We start from the raw sequence: 23,066 nt of genomic DNA, 5'->3' as shown, positions 1-23,066 counted from the left end.
GTTTTTCAATTAGTTTTGCTAACTAGAAGCAAATAAATTGCTTATTTGCAATTATTTTTAGCTTATCTATCTTGAATAAAATAATCAGTATAAGCACAAGCATCAGAAATCAGACCACTACGAACTGTTATACTATAACAAGGAAATCTGCTAGATTTTCTCTGACTTACTTTTATACATTTGTTTTTCCTGTCACTTTAATTTAGCATCGATTGCCAAGTTCTGGCCTTTGAAGTGGGATACATTTGTAGTTTATGTCCAGGATAGGGCACAAATAATGTACACCCAAACTCACTTTTATTCTCCTTTCTGTGTGTCCATTGATTTTTCTGATGAGAGAAACAATACACGTTCACTAGAGAACTTAGTGTGCTCATCAGAGTGAAGCACTGGGAAAGCAGGAGACTTACTTCCCAGCCCAGTTCTGACAGAACTTAGAAAAGCCTTTGTGAGGTTGGTTGCTACAAATATCTCCTGAAGTATGTCCCAAGACACACATCATTAGCATGTCTTATACTCTAATTAATTGGATTATGTAGTTGTTGCCATGGATTTTAAAAGTAATGTGAAAGACAGAAATGCCTTCAGGATCCTTAAGAAAAGATTCACTAATATTCACCATCATACTAATACAAATATATTCTAATTCATAATTTATATTATTTTATGAAATTAGTCGATATATTTTGTTTACCTATCAACCTGTCAGCTACTTTGAATACAGAATGATTTTTTCCTGTATATTAATTTTCTCTGTTGCCTAAGCCAGTAAACCGTGGGCTATTCTAAAGGATTAGCCAGGTACACCACCTCAGGGTCCAGGGAGATGCTGCTGGGGTCTTGCTGGCTAATACTGTATCAGTTACCTAGCTGCTACCTAGCTGCTAGAAGCTGCCCCGCTGCTTGTTTCTGGAGTCATCCTTGCAGCTGCATATTAATCACTGCAGGTGCCTACTGCTTTGTGGAATGCTGCCCTTCCCCCACTGATAGTCCTTTGTATTTTGGATTCATTACCTAAGAAGGATGAAAAAACAAAAAATGAAACTATATTCAAAAATAAAGTTTTGAATTTTCAAGAGTTTCATATCTAAATAGTTTTTTAAAATTAGACTCTTCTGTGCTTAGAAAATTTTCAGGGGCTTTGGCAATAGCTTGTGACATTGAGTACGTTAAGCAGTGCAAGAATTCTCAAACAGATGAGAATTTAGTGAGTTATAAGAAATATATATATATATTTTTTTTTTTTTTATTAACTTGAGTATTTCTTATATACATTTCGAGTGTTATTCCCTTTCCCGGTTTCCAGGCAAACATTCCCCCCCTCCCTTCCTTATGGGTGTTCCTCCCACCCCCCCCCATTGCCGCCCCCCCCAACAGTCTAGTTCACTGGGGGTTCAGTCTTAGCAGGACCCAGGGCTTCCCCTTCCACTGGTGCTCTTACTAGGATATTCATTGCTACCTATGAGGTCAGAGTCCAGGGTCAGTCCATGTATAGTCTTTAGGTAGTGGCTTAGTCCCTGGAAGCTCTGGTTGCTTGGCATTGTTGTACATATGGGGTCTCGAGCCCCTTCAAGCTCTTCCAGTTCTTTCTCTGATTCCTTCAACGAGGGTCCTGTTCTCAGTTCAGTGGTTTGCTGCTGGCATTCGCCTCTGTATTTGCTGTATTCTGGCTGTGTCTCTCAGGAGCAATCTACATCCGGCTCCTGTCGGTCTGCACTTCTTTGCTTCATCCATCTTGTCTAATTGGGTGGCTATATATGTATGGGCCACATGTGGGGCAGGCTCTGAATGGGTGTTCCTTCAGTCTCTGTTTTAATCTTTGCCTCTCTCTTCCCTGCCAAGGGTATTCTTGTTCCCCTTTTAAAGAAGGAATGAAGCATTCACATTTTGATCATCCGTCTTGAGTTTCATTTGTTCTAGGCATCTAGGGTAATTCAAGCATTTGGGCTAATAGCCACTTATCAATGAGTGCATACCATGTATGTCTTTCTGTGATTGGGTTAGCTCACTCAGGATGATATTTTCCAGTTCCAACCATTTGCCAACGAATTTCATAAAGGCATTGTTTTTTTGATAGCTGAGTAATATTCCATTGTGTAGATGTACCACATTTTCTGTATCCATTCCTCTGTTGAAGGGCATCTGGTTCTTTCCAGCTTCTGGCTATTATAAATAAGGCTGCTATGAACATAGTGGAGCACGTGTCTTTTTATATGTTGGGGCATCTTTTGGGTATATGCCCAAGAGAGGTATAGCTGGATCCTCAGGCAGTTCAATGTCCAATTTTCTGAGGAACCTCCAGACTGATTTCCAGAATGGTTGTACCAGTCTGCAATCCCACCAACAATGGAGGAGTGTTCCTCTTTCTCCGCATCCTCCCCAGCATCTGCTGTCACCTGAGTTTTTGATCTTAGCCATTCTCACAGGTGTGAGGTGAAATCTCAGGGTTGTTTTGATGTGCATTTCCCTTATGACTAACGATGTTGAACATTTCTTTAGGTGTTTCTCAGCCATTCGGCATTCCTCAGCTGTGAATTCTTTGTTTAGCTCTGAACCCCATTTTTAGTAGGGTTATTTGTGTCCCTGCGGTCTAACTTCTTGAGTTCTTTGTATATTTTGGATATAAGGCCTCTATCTGTTGTATGATTGGTAAAGATCTTTTCCCAATCTGTTGGTTGCCGTTTTGTCCTAACCACAGTGCCCTTTGCCTTACAGAAGCTTTGCAGTTTTATGAGATCCCATTTGTCGATTCTTGATCTTAGAGCATAAGCTATTGGTGTTTTGTTCAGGAAATTTTTTCCAGTGCCCATGTGTTCCAGATGCTTCCCTAGTTTTTCTTCTATTAGTTTGAGTGTATCTGGTTTGATGTGGAGGTCCTTGATCCACTTGGACTTAAGGTTTGTACAGGGTGATAAGCATGGATCGATCTGCATTCTTCTACATGTTGACCTCCAGTTGAACCAGCACCATTTGCTGAAAATGCTATCTTTTTTCCATTGGATGGTTTTGGCTCCTTTGTCAAAAATCAAGTGCCCATAGGTGTGTGGGTTCATTTCTGGGTCTTCAATTCTATTCCATTGGTCTATCTGTCTGTCTCCGCATAATACCATGCAGTTTTTTATCACTATTGCTCTGTAATACTGCTTGAGTTCAGGGATAGTGATTCCCCTGAAGTCCTTTTATTGTTGAGGATAGTTTTAGCTATCCTGGGTTTTTTGTTATTCAGATGAATTTGCAAATTGTTCTGTCTAACTCTTTTGAAGAATTGGATTGGTATTTTGATGGGGATTGCATTGAATCTGTAGATTGCTTTTGGTAAAATGGCCATTTTTACTATATTAATCCTGCCAATCCATGAGCATGGAAGATCTTTCCACCTTCTGAGGTCTTCTTCAATTTCTTTCTTCAGTGTCTTGAAGTTCTTATTGTACAGATCTTTTACTTGCTTGGTTAAAGTCACACCGAGGTATTTTATATTATTTGGGTCTATTATGAAGGGTGTCGTTTCCCTAATTTCTTTTTTTTTTTTTTTACCTGTTTCTCTTTTGTGTAGAGGAAGGCTACTGATTTATTTGAGTTAATTTTATACCCAGCCACTTTGCTGAAGTTGTTTATCAGGTTTAGTAGTTCTCTGGTGGAACTTTTGGGATCACTTAAATATACTATCATATCATCTGCAAATAGTGATATTCTGACTTCTTCTTTTCGATCTGTATCCCCTTGACCTCCTTTTTGTTGTCTGATTGCTCTGGCTAGAACTTCAAGAACTATATTGAATAAGTAGGGAGAGAGGGGCAGCCTTGTCTAGTCCCTGATTTTAGTGGGATTGCTTCAAGTTTCTCTCCATTTAGTTTAATGTTAGCAACTGGTTTGCTGTATATGGCTTTTTTTATGTTTAGGTATGGGCCTTGAATTCCTATTCTTTAGGGGACTTTTATCATGAAGGGGTGTTGAATTTTGTCAACTGCTTTCTCAGCATCTAATGAAATGATCATGTGGTTTTGTTCTTTCAGTTTGTTTATATAATGGATCACGTTGATGGTTTTCCGTATATTAAACCATCCCTGCATGCCTGGGATGAAGCCTACTTGATCATGGTGGATGATTGTTTTGATGTGCTCTTGGATTCGGTTTGCCAGAAATTTATTGCTTATTTTTGCATCGATATTCATAAGGGAAATTGGTCTGAAGTTCTCTTTCTTTGTTGGGTCTTTGTGTGGTTTAGGTATAAGAGTAGTTGTGGCTTCATAGAAGGAATTCGGTAGTGATCCATCTGTTTCGATATTGTGGAATAGTTTGGATAATATTGGTATGAGGTCTTCTATGAAGGTTTGATAGAATTCTGCACTAAACCCGTGTGGACCTGGGCTCTTTTTGGTTGGGAGACCTTTAATGACTGCTTCTATTTCCTTGTGAGTTATGGGGTTGTTTAACTGGTTTATCTGTTCCTGATTTAACTTCGGTACCTGGTATCTGTCTAGGAAATTGTCCATTTCCTGTAGATTTTCAAGTTTTGTTGAATATAGGCTTTTATAGTAAGATCTGATGATTTTTTGAATTTCCTCTGAATCTGTAGTTATGTCTCCTTTTTCATTTCTGATTTTCTTAATTTGGACACACCCTCTGTGTCCTCTCATTAGCCTGGCTAGGGGTTTATCTATCTTGTTGATTTTCTCAAAGAACCAACTTCTGGTTCTGTTGATTCTTTCTATGGTCCTTTTTGTTTCTACTTGGTTGATTTCAGCTCTGAGTTTGATTATTTCCTGCCTTCTACTCCTCCTGGGTGTATTTGCTTCTTTTTGTTCTAGAGCTTTTAGGTGTGCTGTCAAGCTGCTGACATATGCTCTTTCCTGTTTCTTTCTGCAGGCACTCAGCGCTATGAGTTTTCCTCTTAGCACAGCTTTCATTGTGTCCCATAAGTTTGGGTATGTTGTACCTTCATTTTCATTAAATTCTAAAAAGTTTTTAATTTCTTTCTTTATTTCTTCCTTGACCAGGTTATCATTGAGCAGAGCATTGTTCAATTTCCACGTATATGTGGGCATTCTTCCCTTATTGTTATTGAAGACCAGTTTTAGGCCGTGGTGGTCCGATAGCACGCATGGGATTATTTCTATCTTTCTGTACCTGTCGAGGCCTGTTTTTTGACCAATTATATGGTCAATTTTGGAGAAAGTACCATGAGGAGCTGAGAAGAAGGTATATCCTTTTGCTTTAGGATAGAGTGTTCTATAAATATCTGTTAAGTCCATTTGGCTCATGACTTCTCTTAGTCTCTCTACGTCTCTGTTTAATTTCTGTTTCCATGATCTGTCCATTGATGAGAGTGGGGTGTTGAAATATCCTACTATTATTGTGTGAGTTGCAATTGTGTTTTGAGCTTTAGTAAGGTTTCTTTTACATATGTAGGTGCCCTTGTATTTGGGACATAGATATTTAGGATTGAGAGTTCATCTTGGTGGATTTTTCCTTTGATGAATATGAAGTGTCCTTCCTTATCTTTTTTGATGACTTTTAGTTGAAAATTGATTTTATTTGATATTAGAATGGCTACTCCAGCTTGCTTCTTCCGACCATTTGCTTGGAAAGTTGTTTCCCAGCCTTTCACTCTGAGGTAGTGTCTGTCTTTGTCTCTGAGGTGTGTTTCCTGTAGGCAGCAGAATGCAGGGTCCTCGTTCGTATCCAGTTTGTTAATCTATGTCTTTTTTATTGGGGAGTTGAGGCCATTGATGTTGAGAGATATTAAGGAATAGTGATTATTGCTTCGGTTGTATTCATATTTGGATGTGAGGTTATGTTTGTGTGCTTTTCTTCTCTTTGTTTTGTTGCCAAGACGATTAGTTTCTTGCTTCTTCTAGGGTGTAGCTTGCCTCCTTATGTTGGGCTTTACCATTTACTATCCTTTGTAGTGCTGGATTTGTAAAAAGATATTGTGTAAATTTGGTTTTGTCATGGAATATCTTGGTTTCTCCATCTATGTTAATTGAGAGTTTTGCAGGATACAGTAACCTGGGCTGGCATTTGTGTTCTCTTAGGGTCTGTATGACATCTGTCCAGGATCTTCTGGCCTTCATAGTTTCTGGCGAAAAGTTTGGTGTGATTCTGATAGGTCTGCCTTCATATGTTACTTGACCTTTTTCCCTTACTGCTTTTAATATTCTTTCTTTATTTTGTGTGTTTGGTGTTTTGACTATTATGTGACGGGAGGAGTTTCTTTTCTGGTCCAATCTATTTGGAGTTCTGTAGGCTTCTTGTATTCCTATGGGTATCTCTTTTTTTTAGGTTAGGGAAGTTTTCTTCTATGATTTTGTTGAAGATATTTACTGGTCCTTTGAGCTGGGAGTCTTCACTCTCTTCTATACCTATTATCCTTAGGTTTGATCTTCTCATTGAGTCCTGGATTTCCTGTATGTTTTGGACCAGTAGCTTTTCTGCTTTACATTATCTTTGACAGTTGAGTCAATGATTTCTATGGAATCTTCTCCTCCTGAGATTCTCTCTTCCATCTCTTGTATTCTGTTGGTGAAGCTTGTATCTACAGTTCCTTGTCTCTTCTTTTGGTTTTCTATATCCAGGGTTGTTTCCATGTGTTCTTTCTTGATTGCTTCTATTTCCATTTTTAATTCCTTCAACTGTTTGATTGTGTTTTCCTGGAATTCTTTCAGGGATTTTTGTGTCTCCTCTCTATGGGCTTCTACTTGTTTATTTATGTTTTCCTGGAATTCTTTCAGGCATTTTTGCGATTCCTCTCTGTAGGCTTCTACTTGTTTATTAATGTTTTCCTGTGTTTCTCTAAGGGAGTTCTTCACGTCTTTCTTGAAGTCCTCCAGCATCATGATCAAATATGATTTTGAAACTAGATCTTGCTTTTCTGGTGTGTTTGGATATTCCATGTTCGTTTTGATGGGAGAATTGGGCTCTGATGGTGCCATGTAGTCTTGGTTTCTGTTGCTTGGGTTCCTTTGCCCTTGCCTCTCGCCATCAAATTATCTCTAGTGTTGCTTTGTTCTGCTATTTCTGACAGTGGCTAGACTGTCCTATAAGCCTGTGTGTCAGGAGTGCTGTAGACCTGTTTTCCTCTTTTCTTTCAGCCAGTTATGGGGACAGAGTGTTCTGCTTTCAGGCGTGTAGTTTTTCCTCTCTACGGGTCTTCAGCTGTTCCTGTGGGCCTGTGTCTTGAGTTCACCAGGCAGGTCACTTGCATCAGAAAAGTTGGTCTTACCTGTGGTCCCGAGGCTCAAGTTCGCTCTCGGGGTGCTGCCCACGAGCTCTCTGCGGTGGCAGCAACCAGGGAGAAATATATTTTTTATCTGTAGTTACAGGGTAATATAGCATGGGTAGTATATAACCACAACAATTTTAAACTACTTTAGAAATTCAATTATATAATCTTTAGCATCATGACATTCATATCAATCTTTGTTCAAAGGAGGTTCAGTGATTGATTATGTATTTCATTTTCTATAAAAATCATATTCTATTTTAACCTCGTATATTTTACTACCATTTTTATTGTTAAGTACTTTTAAACTAATTTAAATTGAATGGGCACTGTTGTTTTAAAAAGTCGTGCTCGTTTTAAGGTTAAATTACTACATTTTAAATTAGCTGGCATGTAGAGAAACTCTGCAGATACAGGAGGAAATACGCTAAATAATCCATGTACAGTAGTTCTAAGAGGCTGAGTCAGCAAAGAAAGTGTGTTCATTCAAAAGGGAAGGAGTTAGACTATCTGTGAAAATCCAGATAGCTAACAGTTTAGGTTTTGAGGGATAATCCTGTGTTAACACAGGGGTCTTTAATGCTAAAACAGTATTCTCTTTCTTAGACTAGCTGGTGGTTGCATGAGGCCTGGAGGTCATTTGTTTTTGCTTTATGCTCAGTTATTTATTCGAGCATACACATTTGACCTTTGTGTATTTTGTATACTGTATTTCAGAATACAATAGATTAAAAAGTTATTAGTCCTTTAGTGGAATTTCCTTCAAAGGCAGGATTAAGATATGACTTTCTCAGTGACAGTAAGAAGCAGATTGGGCTGGAGAGATTACTCAGTGGTTAAGAGTGCTGGCCCTGAGTTAGGTACCTAGCACCCAAGTCAGGCAGCTCACAGCAATTAACTCCAGTGCCAGAGAACTCTTCAGGTCTCTGTGGACACCCACCCATGCATGTGGCATATATGTATGGACATAACACATACACATAAAATAACAACAACAACAACAACAATAATAATAATAATAAATGTTATAAAAATGAGAAACAAAGCTATTTCCTATTTGTCTTGGAAATCAAGATTCCATGGAGTCAAGATAGCAGCATCCAAATGTCTGTTTGTATAAATGTGTATAACCTAGTGTATTTGTAATTTATTCTTCCAGACTTTTGCTGCTATGTGTGATAGACCTTGGCTCAGGAGCTATTTATTGGCATAAAACTGGGAACTCTGTGACAGAGATTTTAATGAGCTTGAAATCAGGCTTTATATTGTGTTATCCTAACAGAACCCCTTCAAACAACAGTTAAAAGAGCAGCTATAAATTCGAATTATTCTTTAAATTCTTTTAGCTCAATGTGACCTTGGGTAAGATTCCTAAACTGGGGTTCAGTTTCTTCATGTTAATATGGAAATAATATCGTTATCCTTATAAATGCATTGAGTACTGAGGCCCTTGTTATGACTATAAAGAGTATGACTTACTTTGTGCATATCACAAAAGAACAGTCATGATTTGAAACCCAGTCTTTCCGTAATAGACTGAAAGTTATTGTTACTCAATTAATGCCCTGGAACTTCACTAGTTGCACAACTCAAATGTAAAAAGGTATCCCTACTCTAAGATTTTTGTGAAAATCAAGTAGACTCATTAATCTGTCTAATAACGGTATCTGCTATTATTACTAAAATTGACAATTATGTGCACAGCCACTTTTCCTTTGGTCCCGATCCTGCTCATTTAAATTGGTAACGCATAAGAAACCACTGAGCAGCCATTTGGTTTAAGTGTATTCTAGCATCTATTTGATGTAAAGGGGAAGAGAACAAATAGCTAGCAGTTGTCATTTTGTTTGCTCTTCAGTATATGAGCGGAAGATGAAGCCTCAACAGCGTATGACTTTCCAAATAATCAGCATCTTTCTCTGTTGAAAAAAAATGAGGAAATCAGTGGAGTAGTCATTGCCTTCACAGGAAGAAGTAGATCATTCAGGAGCTGCAAAACATAATGAGGTGGAATAAAAACAGGTTATAGTACATACAGAGGTTGTTTTTTAGCAGAATTCAGGTTTAATCAAAGATATATGGGGGTTGGGAATTTAGCTCAGTGGTAGAGCACTTGCCTATCGAGCGCAAGGCCCTGGGTTCGGTCCCCAGCTCCGGAAAAGAAAAAAAAAAGATATATTATATACAATGCATGGTTCTTAAAGGCTTCCTTTGTTTTACAGTTGAGAGATTCAGTGACACTTAGAGGTGGTCTCCATCCATTAAAGGTTTCTGTCCTTAGATGGTCTTTATCAGTACAGATGACAAATCCTTGCTAACACTTGTTACCTGATCATCTGATTACATTACACCGTTCTCCAAGCATGTATGCTAGGCACATGTTTTATTTTATTTTGTATTTTAGATAACCATGGTGGACATTGTCATATCTTAAATTACAAAATTTTAGTGTTTATCTTCTCTTTTTCCCAGTCTAATAACTGATTTTTGTGAGAAACACAGTAAAGTGAGATTTTGGTATTAAGATCTACCATGTTCCTACACCCACACCTTTACTATTTAATTTAAAAATACATTGTTCAATTTTTTAGACTAATTGCATATCAGTGATAAATTGAATTGTATTGTTCTGTGAAACACTAATCATTATAATCAGCTAAGGAATCATTTTAGTGGTTTTGTTTTAAGTAAGTAGCTACTGTTGGGGAAACTGTAGGAGAGATCCAAAAGTACAGGCATATCCAGGATTAGATCCTAATTGGCTTAAAATATAAAACTACTGAAGTTCAAAGTCATTAACTGACTTAGCTGAACAAAACACAGATAATTCAAAAGTTTCTTGGATCAAGTACAAATGTTGTTACATTTAGCTGTCTTGCTCTCTCACTTTTATGAGATAGTGTCACAGTCGACCATGCTCACCCCAAGCTGCGCTCTGAGGACTGCCATGACCTCTTGTCATGCGCCAGCACACCCAGCCAGAGCCACGTTTGTTTCCAGAGCTCACACCAATACTTGGCTTCTACTTTTTGTTGTCTTATCTTGGGAGCTGCCACCACTGTCTTCTTCACATTGCATGCTTTCACTGTGAAAGACCCAGGAATGTAATAGGTTACTAAAGTATTGCGAGCCTGTCATGCGTTACTTGATAATTATTGAAGACTGTGTTAAGATTTGTGTAAACAGACTGATGAACGAAGTTCAGGGGCTAAGACACATACATAGCCCTAACCGGTATGTTCATTACTTTTCCTGTTGCTATGGTAATATGCTCTGCAGAAGCAACTTAAGGGAAAAAGAGTTTTGGTTTTGGCTTACATAGTTTCCAGTTGATCATGGATGGGAATTCATGTGATAGGAGCTTAAGGTGGTTGGTCACACTAAGTCCGTACTTAGGAACCCGAGTGGTGAAATTTGTCTGATTTACACACTCAAGACCGTGGCGTGATGTCACACTGGTGAGTGGCTCTTCTCACCTCAGTTCACCTCATCTTTCCCAAACATACTGAGAGGTTTACCTTCCAGGTGATTCTAGATACTGTCAAGTTTATAAAATTGACTACCACAAGATGTAAGAAAAGCTTTGTGGATTCCGCCAACACAGATAATGCATTAAGCTAAAAGGATGGACGGTGCTCACTGGCTTGCACCTTTTGTTTACATTCAGCTACCTTTCTTTTTTGTTTGTTGTTTTTGTTGGTGTTTTGTTGTGTTGTTTTCTAGACAGGGTTTCTCTATGTAGTTCTGCATGAACTGGAATTCACTCTGTAGACCAAGCTGTTCTCAGACTCAGAGTTGGACCTGCCTCTGCTTCCTGAATGCTGGGATTAGATGAATGTGCCACAGCGCCCTGCTTCAGCCACCTTTCTTTCTCGTCTCAGATTCACTTGTCTCAGTATGGTACCACCCACAGTGGCTTCTACATCAATCACTGATCAAGGAAATAAACCCACAGTCTTGGCTATAGACAAAGCTGCTGGGCCTTTTCTCTATTAATGTTCCTCATCCCCAAATTAACTCTAGCATGTTTCAATAAAAAACAAACAAAAACAACAAAAAAAAGCAGCAGCAAGAGCCCTTACCTGCTGAGCTCTTCCCTCCAGCTCTTCCACAGCCCCATACATTTCTGGGAAAGACCTATTTGAGGAGCATAATTGACTATATTTTATTGTACATTACTGTGTCACAGAAAAGATAGCAATAGATCCTTACCTAACCAGAATTTCCCTACCTTTCTTTCCCTGTAACCTACTCCTCAGAGAGCACTAAAATGATCTTAGTGGAAATAAAAGTCAGATTGGCTGCTTTAAAAACTCTCTGGTGATTTCCCACTGCACTTAGAGTAGGGTTCTAACTTTGTAGTGCTGTATGTATCTGAGTTTTGCTGGAGCCAAACCATCAAAAAACCATCCAAAGAACCAAATGAAGAATCCAGACCACACAAAAGCTATTAAACCTGGGACAAAGCTGACCCCTTGATACCTAGGCTAACCCCTGTGGCTTGCTGATAAGAACATGTCTCCCTCAGTCTACGTCTTATTAATCCGAGGATTAGTATGATTGGACATCCATTCCCAAGACATCTTGGTTCTGACCAAATTCTTTAAGCTCTCAGAGTCTTTTACTGTATATTGGTCCTAGACAACAAGGAAATAGAGTTGAAATCATGTGGAGGTTGCACAGCCCACTGTCTACAATATTGTATATTTTGCTATAAATGTGGTTCTCGGCAGTGAAAATAGAGAAAACTTAGGGCAATGTGGAGCAAAGGAATTCTGTAACCATTCGCTGAAACCTCATGTGATACAAAATGCTGTGTGTGGGTCTGTTTAATGTTTTTGAATGTGTAATTTTATTAGGGTTTCATTTCTTAAAGGTGTAAACATTACACATTAATAGATATTTCAGGGAGACTTAAATTAGATGTTTAGCCTGCTAACTTTAATACAAATGTGTAACAATGTTGTTATTTTAGTTTAGTTTCTTACTTGTCAATGAGTAGCATGAAATACTGTGTCCATGCTCTGTCTGTAAATATGAATATTCTTTTATATTGTAATATCAACTTATATTCTATTTATGCTAGGGGATAGAGAATTTATAGAGTTAAAAAATAAATGCATTAAAGAGGAAAAAAATTAGATGTTTAGTTATCTCTCAGACATAAAGTGGGGGACCTTTGTTTGTCTGCTTGGTGTAATTTTCAGAATTTTGAGTATTTTCCTGTTTATGTTCTTTGAGCTCTGTGATACCATAATTTTGAAATTATTCCTCTGACTTTAGGCCTTATTCTCTATTAGACAAAAATATCCTTGAAAAAGTTCATTTTTATTTATTATAAAATTTTCTTATTCATTTTATATCACTGCCCTCTCTCAGTCACCCCTCCCCCCACAATCCTTCCCCTGATACATTCTCCCCTTCTCCCCTGAGTGGGTGGTCCCCCCACCGGGTTTCTTCCACCCTGGCACATCAAGTCTCTATGAGGTTAGGTTTATCCTCCCTCTGAGGCCAGACAAGGCAGCCCAGCTATAAGAGCTTGGGGATCCTCTTAGAAAAACAGGAGGAAGGATTGAGGTGTCTAAAAGGATGGAACTCCACAGGATACCAGCAGAGTCAACCAATCTGGACCCTTGGGGCTCTCAGAGACTGAACCACCAACCAAAGAGCATACATGGGCTGGACCCAGGCCTCCTTGCACAGCTTGGTCTTCATGTGGGTCCCACTAGAGCAGGGACTATCCTAAAGGGTAACTGATTTTGTCATTTAAATCCCGTTGTTTGAAACTCCAAAGATCCTTTTCTAATGTTTTTATTGAAGGAAAAAATAACAATGTCAAGGGGATTCTGAAAGGATAACATTACATTGTCTATCAAAATTTAAAATATGACCAAAGAGTGATGGCTTATGGGAGACATTGTTTGAAAAACCAAGCAATAAACAAGAGAAGCAATAAACAAAAACCAAGCAATAAACAAAAAAGGGAAATCCATTTGTTCTTTGTCATTCTAACTCTTCTTTTGGGACTATATTTCCCCATAGCCCATTCCTGTGTCAAAAATGATGTGTAGAGAAGTTGCTTATTGAAGCTATTGCTGATACAAATTAATAGTAACTCAGCTCCACTCATAGGAAGCTGATGAAATGAATTCTAGAATATTAACAGTAGACTATTCTCTAGAGTTATAAAAGTAAAACTGCAACTGTCTATATAACAAGAGCAAAACTATTTCATTGGCAATGGGGGAAAAAAGACAAATATACATGTATGTACAATATATGTGTATATATTCATACACACATGCCTTTTGTATAGGAAAGGAAAAAGTAAAATACGTTTAATTATTTTATACAGAAAAATTATGTTATCTTTTTTAATGCAGAAACACAGGCAGGATTCAGAATTATTGCGTAGTTAGGAGATTTTGCTGTAAGACCAGGGGGCAAGTCTCTAGGGTCACAAGAGGTCTTCAGCCATTTTTGTGAAGGACTAGAAGGACCTTTACATTTAGTCTGAACAAATGACATTCATGCTTCTTACGTGTGTTTTCCTGTAGATGCCAGAGGAGCAAGCATTCTGTGTTTTGGTGAATATTATGTATGAATATAAATTGAGAGACTTATACAAAAACAATTTTGAAGATCTTCATTGCAAATTCTATCAACTTGAGAAACTAATGCAGGTAAGGAAAAATGGGAAATTCTTTCATACATGAATTTGTTGGTATCAAAATCACAAACACAGTTGATGAATAGTATTTAACCATGAAAGTTTAGTGGATACAACTTAAATTTAAATAGATTTTTTTGTTTTATTAATGCTTTTTACTTTTCAGGCATAAAAGTTAGTTTTTTAAACGATTTTTATTTATTATATATAAGTACACTGTAGCTGTCTTCAGCCACACCAGAAGAGGGCATCAGATCTCATTACAGATGGTTGTGAGCCACCATGTGGTTGCTGGGATTTGAACTTGGGACCTCTGGCAGAGCAGTCAGTGCCCTTAACCACTGAGCCATCTCTCCAGTCCCCCAGTTTTGTTTTGTTTCGTTTTGTTTTGTTTTTAAAGTCAGTATTACTTATATGACTTAACAAATAACTATATCTAATATATCAAGTTGGGCTTGATGACCATTTAGATACCTCATTTAAACTATCATAGATTTTAGACCTTTTCAATGTGAGCGTTTTGCACAAAAATGGTTTAATCTTTCCCTCCCTCCCTCTCCCCTCCTTTCCTTCCTCCCCCTCTTTCTGTCCCCCTCTTTCCTCCCCCCCCTTACACACACACACACACACACACACACACACGGGGTGGGGGGAGAAATACCATTGCTAGGACCTATCTATCTTGTATTGTACTCTTGGACAGTTTTATTTTGTCATTTTTTTATATGATCACGATTGGGTATGTATGTGTATTTGTATTTGGGTGACCATGGTGCCAGAGAGGGAGGTAGATCTCCTGGAGCTACTGCTGCAAGGGGATGTGAGCAACCTGATTTGGGTGCAGGGAACCAAACTCAGGTCCTCTGGCAGATCAGAAAAAGCTCTGAACTCTTTAGCCATCTGTGCAGTCCACAGATAGGTTTTTATGTCTGGTTGTGTTTTAGAGCCTTCCCAGTGCTCAGAAGTATTCTAAAACCATACTGTATACCTCAGATAATGTTGTTTGAGGATTTGCAACATTTACAACCAACAAATAATAAAATTATCTAATGTTTATTTAAATTCAAATGAAATTTTGGCTTGTGAGTATGAAGATGCATTTTGTTTCTAGGTGGGTAGGGGTGAATCCTGCCTCTTACCTGGGACTCAGAATTTTCATTAGAGTGAAGGTGTTCTGAGAGAACAAGATTTTTCCAGGAAGCAAGAACTCTGGTGTTAGCAAGGATAATCTTGTAAAAAGTCTTTGTTGTCCACACTTAATCTGTCCTGCGTGCATCCCCATCTCCTGTCATCACGTCTATGCACTGACTTAGCAGAACAGCAGTTCTAGGATGCAGCTGAAGCACACAGAGAGCTGGGTGGATGTTGCAGTTGTTGTGAAAGACAACGCTTCTTCAGCAGTCATTCCCCTAACCCTTCCTTTTGACTTTTAGGAACAGCTGCCAGACCTGTACAGCCACTTCTGTGATCTGAACCTGGAAGCTCATATGTACGCATCCCAGTGGTTCCTCACTCTTTTTACTGCCAAGTTCCCACTCTGCATGGTGTTCCACATCATCGACCTGCTGCTGTGCGAGGTACAGTTTCCAGCTTTCATACCTATGGCGAAGTAGGAAAGTCTGCCTAGAAACAGTTATTTTCCTTTTTCATAGTATTAACCCACACTCATGGACCAAATTTTTATTTGAATTTTTAATAAAGATTACATAATTTTTATTGTTTGTCAGAAATAAAAAATATTAAGGCTTGTATAATTTCCACAAAATAGAATTATGTAGCTAAATTTGTGTAATTATATTTCTAATAAGCCTATATCTGTGACTAATATATCACCAGTGTATCTTTTTTAAAAAGTTATATAAATACAGTTAGAGTCGTATTTTTAGGCACTAAAGCATGTCAATTATTCATTTTTAAAGCGCCTCTGTTGTTTGTATTTGTTTACTTTATTCTTTTTGTTCCCTAAGTTGATGCACTTATACTACAATAGGGAGTGTAAACAAGCCCTCCCCAACCCCCTCACCAACCCCCTCCCCAACCCCCGCCCCACCCCGGTAATAATTCCTCCCATTTGTTAGCTCCCTTTGTGTATGTGGTATTTTGGTTCCTCCAAGAAAGAAAAACGATAAACATTTTAGATCATGAGCTCATCTGTCCTGTCCTGTCCTGTCCTGTCCTGTCCTTCCTGTCCTGTCCTCTGCTCTCTCTCCTTCTCTTCCCCTTCCCTTATGACAGATGCAAACTGATGGCTTTATGCATGCCAGACAAGTGTTCTACCACTGAATTACAGCCTCATCCCAGTGACATTTTTAGGCAGTAAAGCATGTCAGTTATTCATTTTTAAAGCGCCTTTGTTGTCTGTATTTGTTTACTTTATTCTTTTTAGTTCCCTTAGTTGAGTGTATATATTTTATCTGTTTTCTTTTGGGGTGATGGCGTGAGGATGGAACCTTGCCTTGTTCATGTATGTATTCTACCACTGATGTGCACCCCCATGCCTACTTTGTTCTTTTAAATCATGTACTACACACACGCATTCCTTATATCATACTGACTGTCAGAATGCTGACATGTATCTTGATGACTGTCTTGAAAGGTCGTTTGCTGGGCCAGGCATGATGTTGTACACCTTTCTTCCCAATACTTCAGAGGCAGAGGGAGGCAGTAGGATCTCCATGAGTTTCAGGACAGCTAGAACTGCATACTGAGACCCTGTCTCAAAAAAGAATAGCTGGCTTGATGAAAAGAAAAGCGTATATTTAAATGAAAGTATAAATGTACACAAAAGTGAGACCACCCATTTTAATCACCCTTGACATTTAATTAAATAGTATTTGAAAAGTGCCTAAGCTGTCCAAAGCCTGTCATTTCTGTGTAAATATTTCTGGGCTTTGCTGTCACAGGCTCTTGTTAGTAGTTGCATTGCATCTGAAATTTGAAAGCATTTTGTAGGTGAGGAAGGTTTTGAGTCATTTGTGAAGTACTTTGGTAAGGAAGATTGAGTGTTTTATTAGATTCGCAGAAGGGATTTTGAATCTTGATTATGTAACAGCAACTGATATTGATGGATAGCACATGCATTCTCCTATTCATTTTACTTCTAACTTAATCTAAGACGCCATCTAAATGTAACCAGTGGAAGAAGGCAAAGAAACTAAACCCTTCTTCCATATGCTGTGATCGTCACAATATCCACAAGGAAAACTTGGGCGTTTATGCAAGCATCTGACTGATTATTCCGAGTGGGCCTGGCCCACATTCTAATACAGTACTCTTTTTTAAAGAAACCTGATTTAGATGTTTGAGTTCTATAATCCTAAAACCAGTTAATACTCAAAACTAATTTTGATAAGTCTTCGTAGGCATTATCCCTCATTATGCACTAGTTAAGAATAGTATGTCCTGAAATGGGAACCATGTGATATGCTAATGGTTTTTGCACTGTCTACTGAATGAGCTTGAAATTACTTACCATCACTAGGTATTGTTTTTTTAAAGAGATTGTGTGTTCCTGCTAGATTAGTCTGTGGTTTCATTACAGAGTGTAGAGTGCATAGTTGTTCTGCTAAATGGATTTCTCTATTGCTTATGGCAGAGTAGTGACGCTGTAGTTTAGTTTGCTGGATGAATGACTTTCAGAAACTGTCCCCTGAGCCATGGCATCTGGCACTGTTTATGCAGCTTCCGGAACCTGGATTCACAATTTCTTGGGAAATTTAATCTTGAAGATATTTGAATTTCTAGTGTTGAATTACTCAAATTTATAGTAAAGAAATGTGAACAAAATTTATGTGTTCCTGCCCTTGTCTTTTGTGATCACAGTGGGTAAAAGATCCCAGCGTTCGCTGCAATTAGTAAAACCACCACAGATGTTGCTCTCTCTCACCTTCAGCTTATACTGTGCATCTGGCTTTCCCTTTTTTACATTATTATACAAAGTAATGTGCTTTCATTGTTGTATTTTAATACTTTTTAAATTTTTCTTTTGTCAGCCTAATTTAAAAATTCTTTCTCTCCTCTCATGGGTTCTTTTTCTTTTGAGAATAGGTTTCCTCATCTAATAGAGTAATTTCTAGATCTATTAATATTACAAAAAGTTTAATTTGTTTCTTTTGGCCAAATAAAAGTCCATTGTGTATAAATTCTGTATTTTCATCTCCTACTCATCTGTTGATGGACTTCTGGGTGGGGTACTTTCCTCCTGGCTGTCGTGAATAACAAAGCAGTGGCCTGTATCGCTATGGTAGCCTTTAGTTTTGACGATGTACCAATAACAGGAGCGCTGGCTCATGCAGAAGTTTTGGTTTTATGTATTTGGGTATCCTCATATCCAGACTTGCTTCTCTGTTGCTGGGATAAACACTGTGACCAAAAGCAGCTTGCCGTGTGGCTTGTACTTGCTGATCACCGTCTGTCAGTGAAGACAGTCAGGTCAGGAACTCAAGCAGGAGCAAAGGCAGGAACCACAGGAAAACTGACTGGCTCCCCATTTACCCAGCTTCCTTTGGCCTACAGCCCAACCCCACCTCTCCAGGGGTGGCACCAGCTGCTTCTAACAGCAATGAAAATGCCTCCACACCATCTCCCAAAGACCAGGCGTGGAGGCAGTACCTTAAGGGAGGTCCCCTCAGGCCAGCTGACTCTAATTTGTGACAACTTGACAGTAGAAGAGGACAGTAAGAAGAACAAAAGCCCACTGCCACCCCCTCACTCACTCCCGTGGGGCAGCACTGAGTGTGCAGTCTCACAAGCTGTGAAATAAGGGTTAGGTTTTTTTCTCCAGATCCTCAGCCAGCATTTGTTTGTTATGGTGGCCTTTCTGACTGTAGTAAGGCAGAGACTTAAGGGAGTTTAAATTTGCATTTTCCTGAAAGATAAGGATGTTGGGTGTCCCTTAAAACTTTATTGGTCATTTGTGTTTTCTCTTTTAAAAGGCATCTGTTCAAGTTATTTGCCAATTTTTGATCATTTATTGATCAGCTTTTGTTTTTTGCATGTTTAATTTTTACAGTTCTTTATATATTCTAGATACTATTACATATCCAAGTCTGGCAGATTATTCTTCCATTCTGTGAGTAATGTTTTTACTGTATTGATCTTTCCTGACCTGTGCAGAACCATTTTGAATTCACGTAATCCATGTCAATATTTCGTACACTATTGGAATCCTTTCCTGCCTTACTGTCCTAAATTGCTTTCCCCTAGCAGGTTTTAAGTTAAACCCTTTGATCCGTCTTGGTCTGTTTTTGTGTGTGATACAGACCTTATTTCATTCTTTTTATGTGGCTATCCAGATTTCCGACAGTTTGTTAAGTAGGGTACTTTTTCTCTAATGTATTTTGTAACAACTTTGTAGGAAACAATTAGATGATCAAAGATGTATACATTTATTTCTGAGTTTATTCTTTTCCACTGGCCCACATGTGTTTGTGCCAGTGCTGTGCTGTCTTTGTCACAGTATGTCTCGAGTGTTCTGCCTAGGACTGACTGCATTTGCTATCTGTGTCTTTTGTGTTTACATATGGATTTTAGAGTTATAGTGTCTAGTTCTTTGAAGAATGTCCTTGGAATGTCGATTGGGATTGCATTTGAATCTATAAATTAATTGCTTTGATAATGCAGCCATTCTTTTTTCACACACACACACACACACACACACACATACATATATATGTATATACACACACACACACATACATACATACATATACACCCCAAAGTAGGGAGAGCATTTTTTTTATCTTTATTAGCTTTAGTATTTCTTATTTACATTTTGATTGTTATTCCTCTTCCCGGTTTCCAGGCCAACATCCCCCTAACCACTCCCCCTCCCCTTCTATATGGGCTTCCCTTACCCATACTCTCCCAATTACCACCCTCCCCACAAAACAATCATGTTCACTGGGGGTTCAGTCTTAGCAGGACCCAGGGCTTCCCCTTCCACTGGTGCTCTTACTAGGCTATTCATTGCTACCTGTGAGGTCAGAGTCCAGGGTCAGTCCATGTATAGTCTTTGGGTAGTGGCTTAGTCCCTGGAAGTTCTGGTTGGTTGGCATTGTTGTCCATATGGGGTCTCGAGTCCCTTCAAGCTCTTCCAGTCCTTTCTCTGATTCCTTCAACAGGGGTCCTGTTCTCAGTTCAGTGGATTGCTGCTGGCATTCGCCTATGTATTTGCTGTATTCTGGCTGTGTCTCTCAGGAGAGATCTACATCTGGTTCCTGTTGGCAGCCATTCTTACATAATTGATTCTGCTAGTCTAGAAGCTTGGAAGGTTTTTCTGTCCTATAGTGCCTCTTTCAATTGCTTTCCTTTTTTCTTTCTTTTTTTTTACAGTGGTTTTTTTTAATGTTTTTTTTTTAAATTTACATTTCAAAAGTTATCTTCTTACCCAGTTTCCCCTCTGGAAACCCCCTATCCCATCCTCCCACCCCCTGGCTCCATGAGGGTGTTCCTCTACCAACCCACCCACTCCCTCCCACCTCCTCAACCTAACATTCCCCTACACTGGGGTATTGAGCCTTCATAGGACCAAGGGCCTCTCCTCCCATTGATGCCCAACAAGGCCATCCTCTGCTACATATGCAGCCTGAGCCGTAGGTCCATCCCTGTGTACTCCTGGGAAGGTAGTTTAGTCCCTGGGAGTTCTGAGGGATCTGGTTAGTTGATATTGTTGTTCTTATGGGGTTACTAACCTCTTCAGCTCCTTCAGTCCTTTCTCTAACTCCTCCATTGGGGATCCTGTTCACAGTTCAATGTTGACTTGAGCATCTGCCTCTGTATTTGTCAGGCTCTGGCAGAGCCTCTCAGGAGACAGCTATATCAGGCCCTGTCAGCATGCACCTCTTGGCATCCACAGTGTAGGGGAATGTTAGGGCAGGGAGACTGGAAGAGAGGGGGGGCACCCTCATAGAAGAAGGGGGAGGGGGAATAAGATAGGGGGTTTATGGACCAGAAACCGGGAAAGGGGATAATATTTGAAATGTAAATAAAAAAAATCCATTTTTTTTAAAAAAAAGAATCTTTCTTTTAGTGTATTAATAAAGTTTACTGCAGAACCCCTTTGCCTCAGTGGGCAGGATTACTTCTGGACCTCATAGCTTTCCAAAAGGTAGGGGGTTACAGTCACAGCATCAGGACTGCTAAGGAAGGGACCGACCCACCGACAGGGTAAAGTGTTCTTCCAAACAAGCCTTGTGAGGAGCTCTATGTTAGTGGGCCTCGGGAAGTTCATTCTTTCCACTAACTCATCTCTGTCATCTTTGTCAAGGGTTAGTTTGCAAAAGAGCTTTGGAATAAATTCAGACTTCCTGCCTGTCTGCTTTTTCTCTTTGCCCCCTTTCTTCTTCTAGTTAATAAAATATTTATATCAAAAGCTATTTTTTCCTATGTATTAAATATTCTAGTGGAAGAAATAGTCTTAAATAAACTATATACTGAGTCTTTTTTTAATATCTCTTTGTAAGAAAACATTGCAGATCTTGATGTTTGTCAGTTAATATTTTTTGTAAATGAAAGGCTAGGGAATTCTTAGAAAATGTAGCTTTTTTCATACTCATTCTAACAAAACATTATTAGACAGTAAAGTGTTTTACTCCCAGAACCTTTATAAAGTGAAAAAGAAAACACCAAGTTTGACTTTCCTCTTAAGGAACAAATCATCATGCCCTGTGCCCACTCTTTATTCTGAAGTTAGGAATACAAAGTGAATTTAGCAAAAGGGGAAGAATCGTGCCATTTTGGCAGTCCCACTTGAGTTTTCAAACCTCCTGTTTATCAGTAATTGCTGTTTTCAATACTTAAACCTGGCGGTATGGTGGCCTGTGCTAATTCCCTAACTTGGTGGAAGATATGTGGCCATAGGTATAGATCAGAGTTCTGAAATACATGTTTTATGCGGAAAGGAAGTACTGTCTCTAAACATGTAGGCAGCAATTGGAAGGAAAATCACCTTTACCCTGCTTAGTGTCTGGTTTTGAGAGAAGCCTATGCACATTAATACCGTAGTGCAAACTTTGTGTTCTTAACCCACCAAGAATAAAATGCTTTACATTTTGAAATAACCTTTTCTTAATATAATGTAAACTTGATGTTTTCTCACAGAAAGAACATGTGTAAGGTAATCAGCACCAAGATCATATAAAACAGGGAATGACCTGCATTTCAGACCTGCTTCAGGCCCTCCTCCCTGGAGGATAATCAGTGGCCTGATGCTCAGGATGGGTTGTCTGGCTTGTTTTGGTTCTTCATGTAATCATATACACAATATTCCTGTGTAATTTCATTTATTCCTGAATTATCTATAAGATTTCTTCATATTTTTCCATCTAGACATGGCTTATCTTCTCCACTGTAACTACACTAAAGCTTATTTTCTTTCTGTTATGTTGTTGATAGCCTTAGAATTGTTTTCATATTAAGGCTCTTAAGTGTGCTGTGAGTGGTCCTGAATTTATCTTCTGATGAATAGCCATGCACATCTGTGGATATACACATAGAAATAAAATTGCCAGGCTTCAGTGTATGTACACCCTCAATGTGAATAGATACTGGGGAATGTATTCCATCTACGATGGCCACGTCCTTTTGAGTTGTTTTATTCAGTATAAGTATTTCTTATTTAAAAAAAAAGGAAAGATTTTTATTGTTTTCTTAGATAACTAACACTGGGTCAGATTATAATTCAACAAATGCAGTAAAATGACATTCATTTGGTGAAGGGATTGACTTGATTTCTGAAATCTCTATGTAATTTCAGACAGAGACCAAAGACTAGACCTTTTTTTTTCCTTTTATTGAAAATACATTTTTTAAAAGAACTACTAAGCCTGATAAACAACTTCAGCAAAGTGGCTGGATATAAAATTAACTCAAACAAATCAGTAGCCTTCCTCTACTCAAAGGATAAACAGACTGAAAAAGAAATTAGGGAAACTACATCCTTCACAGTAGTCCCAAATAATATAAAATACCTTGGTGTGACTCGAACCAAGCAAGAGAAAGAGCTGTATGACAAGAACTTCAAGTCTTTCAAGAAAGAAATCAAAGATCTCAGAAGATGGAAAGATCTCCCATGCTCATGGATTGGCAGGATTAATATAGTAAAAATGGCCATCTTGCCGAAAGCAATCTACAGATTCAATGCAATCCCCATCAAAATTCCAACTCAATTCTTCA

General features: G+C 38.6%; 1 protein-coding gene across 2 annotated transcripts in view; it reads left to right on the top strand.

Moving 5' to 3' along the window:
• Rabgap1l (RAB GTPase activating protein 1 like) overlaps positions 1 to 23,066 on the top strand; it is a 558,252-nt gene that overhangs the window by 325,873 nt on the left and 209,313 nt on the right. For both annotated transcript variants that reach the window (XM_032915702.1, XM_032915701.1), the window contains 2 exons: positions 13,780 to 13,905; positions 15,326 to 15,469. In XM_032915702.1, coding sequence (XP_032771593.1) covers positions 13,780 to 13,905; positions 15,326 to 15,469 — 270 coding nt within the window. The remainder of the gene's footprint in view (positions 1 to 13,779; positions 13,906 to 15,325; positions 15,470 to 23,066) is intronic.

This window comes from Rattus rattus, chromosome 10 (assembly GCF_011064425.1).
Source record: "Rattus rattus isolate New Zealand chromosome 10, Rrattus_CSIRO_v1, whole genome shotgun sequence".
In the NCBI taxonomy this organism is placed as follows: Eukaryota; Metazoa; Chordata; class Mammalia; order Rodentia; family Muridae; genus Rattus; species Rattus rattus.
The sequence above is the reverse complement of the archived record's forward strand: the minus strand, read 5'-3'. Positions and strand labels throughout refer to the sequence as shown.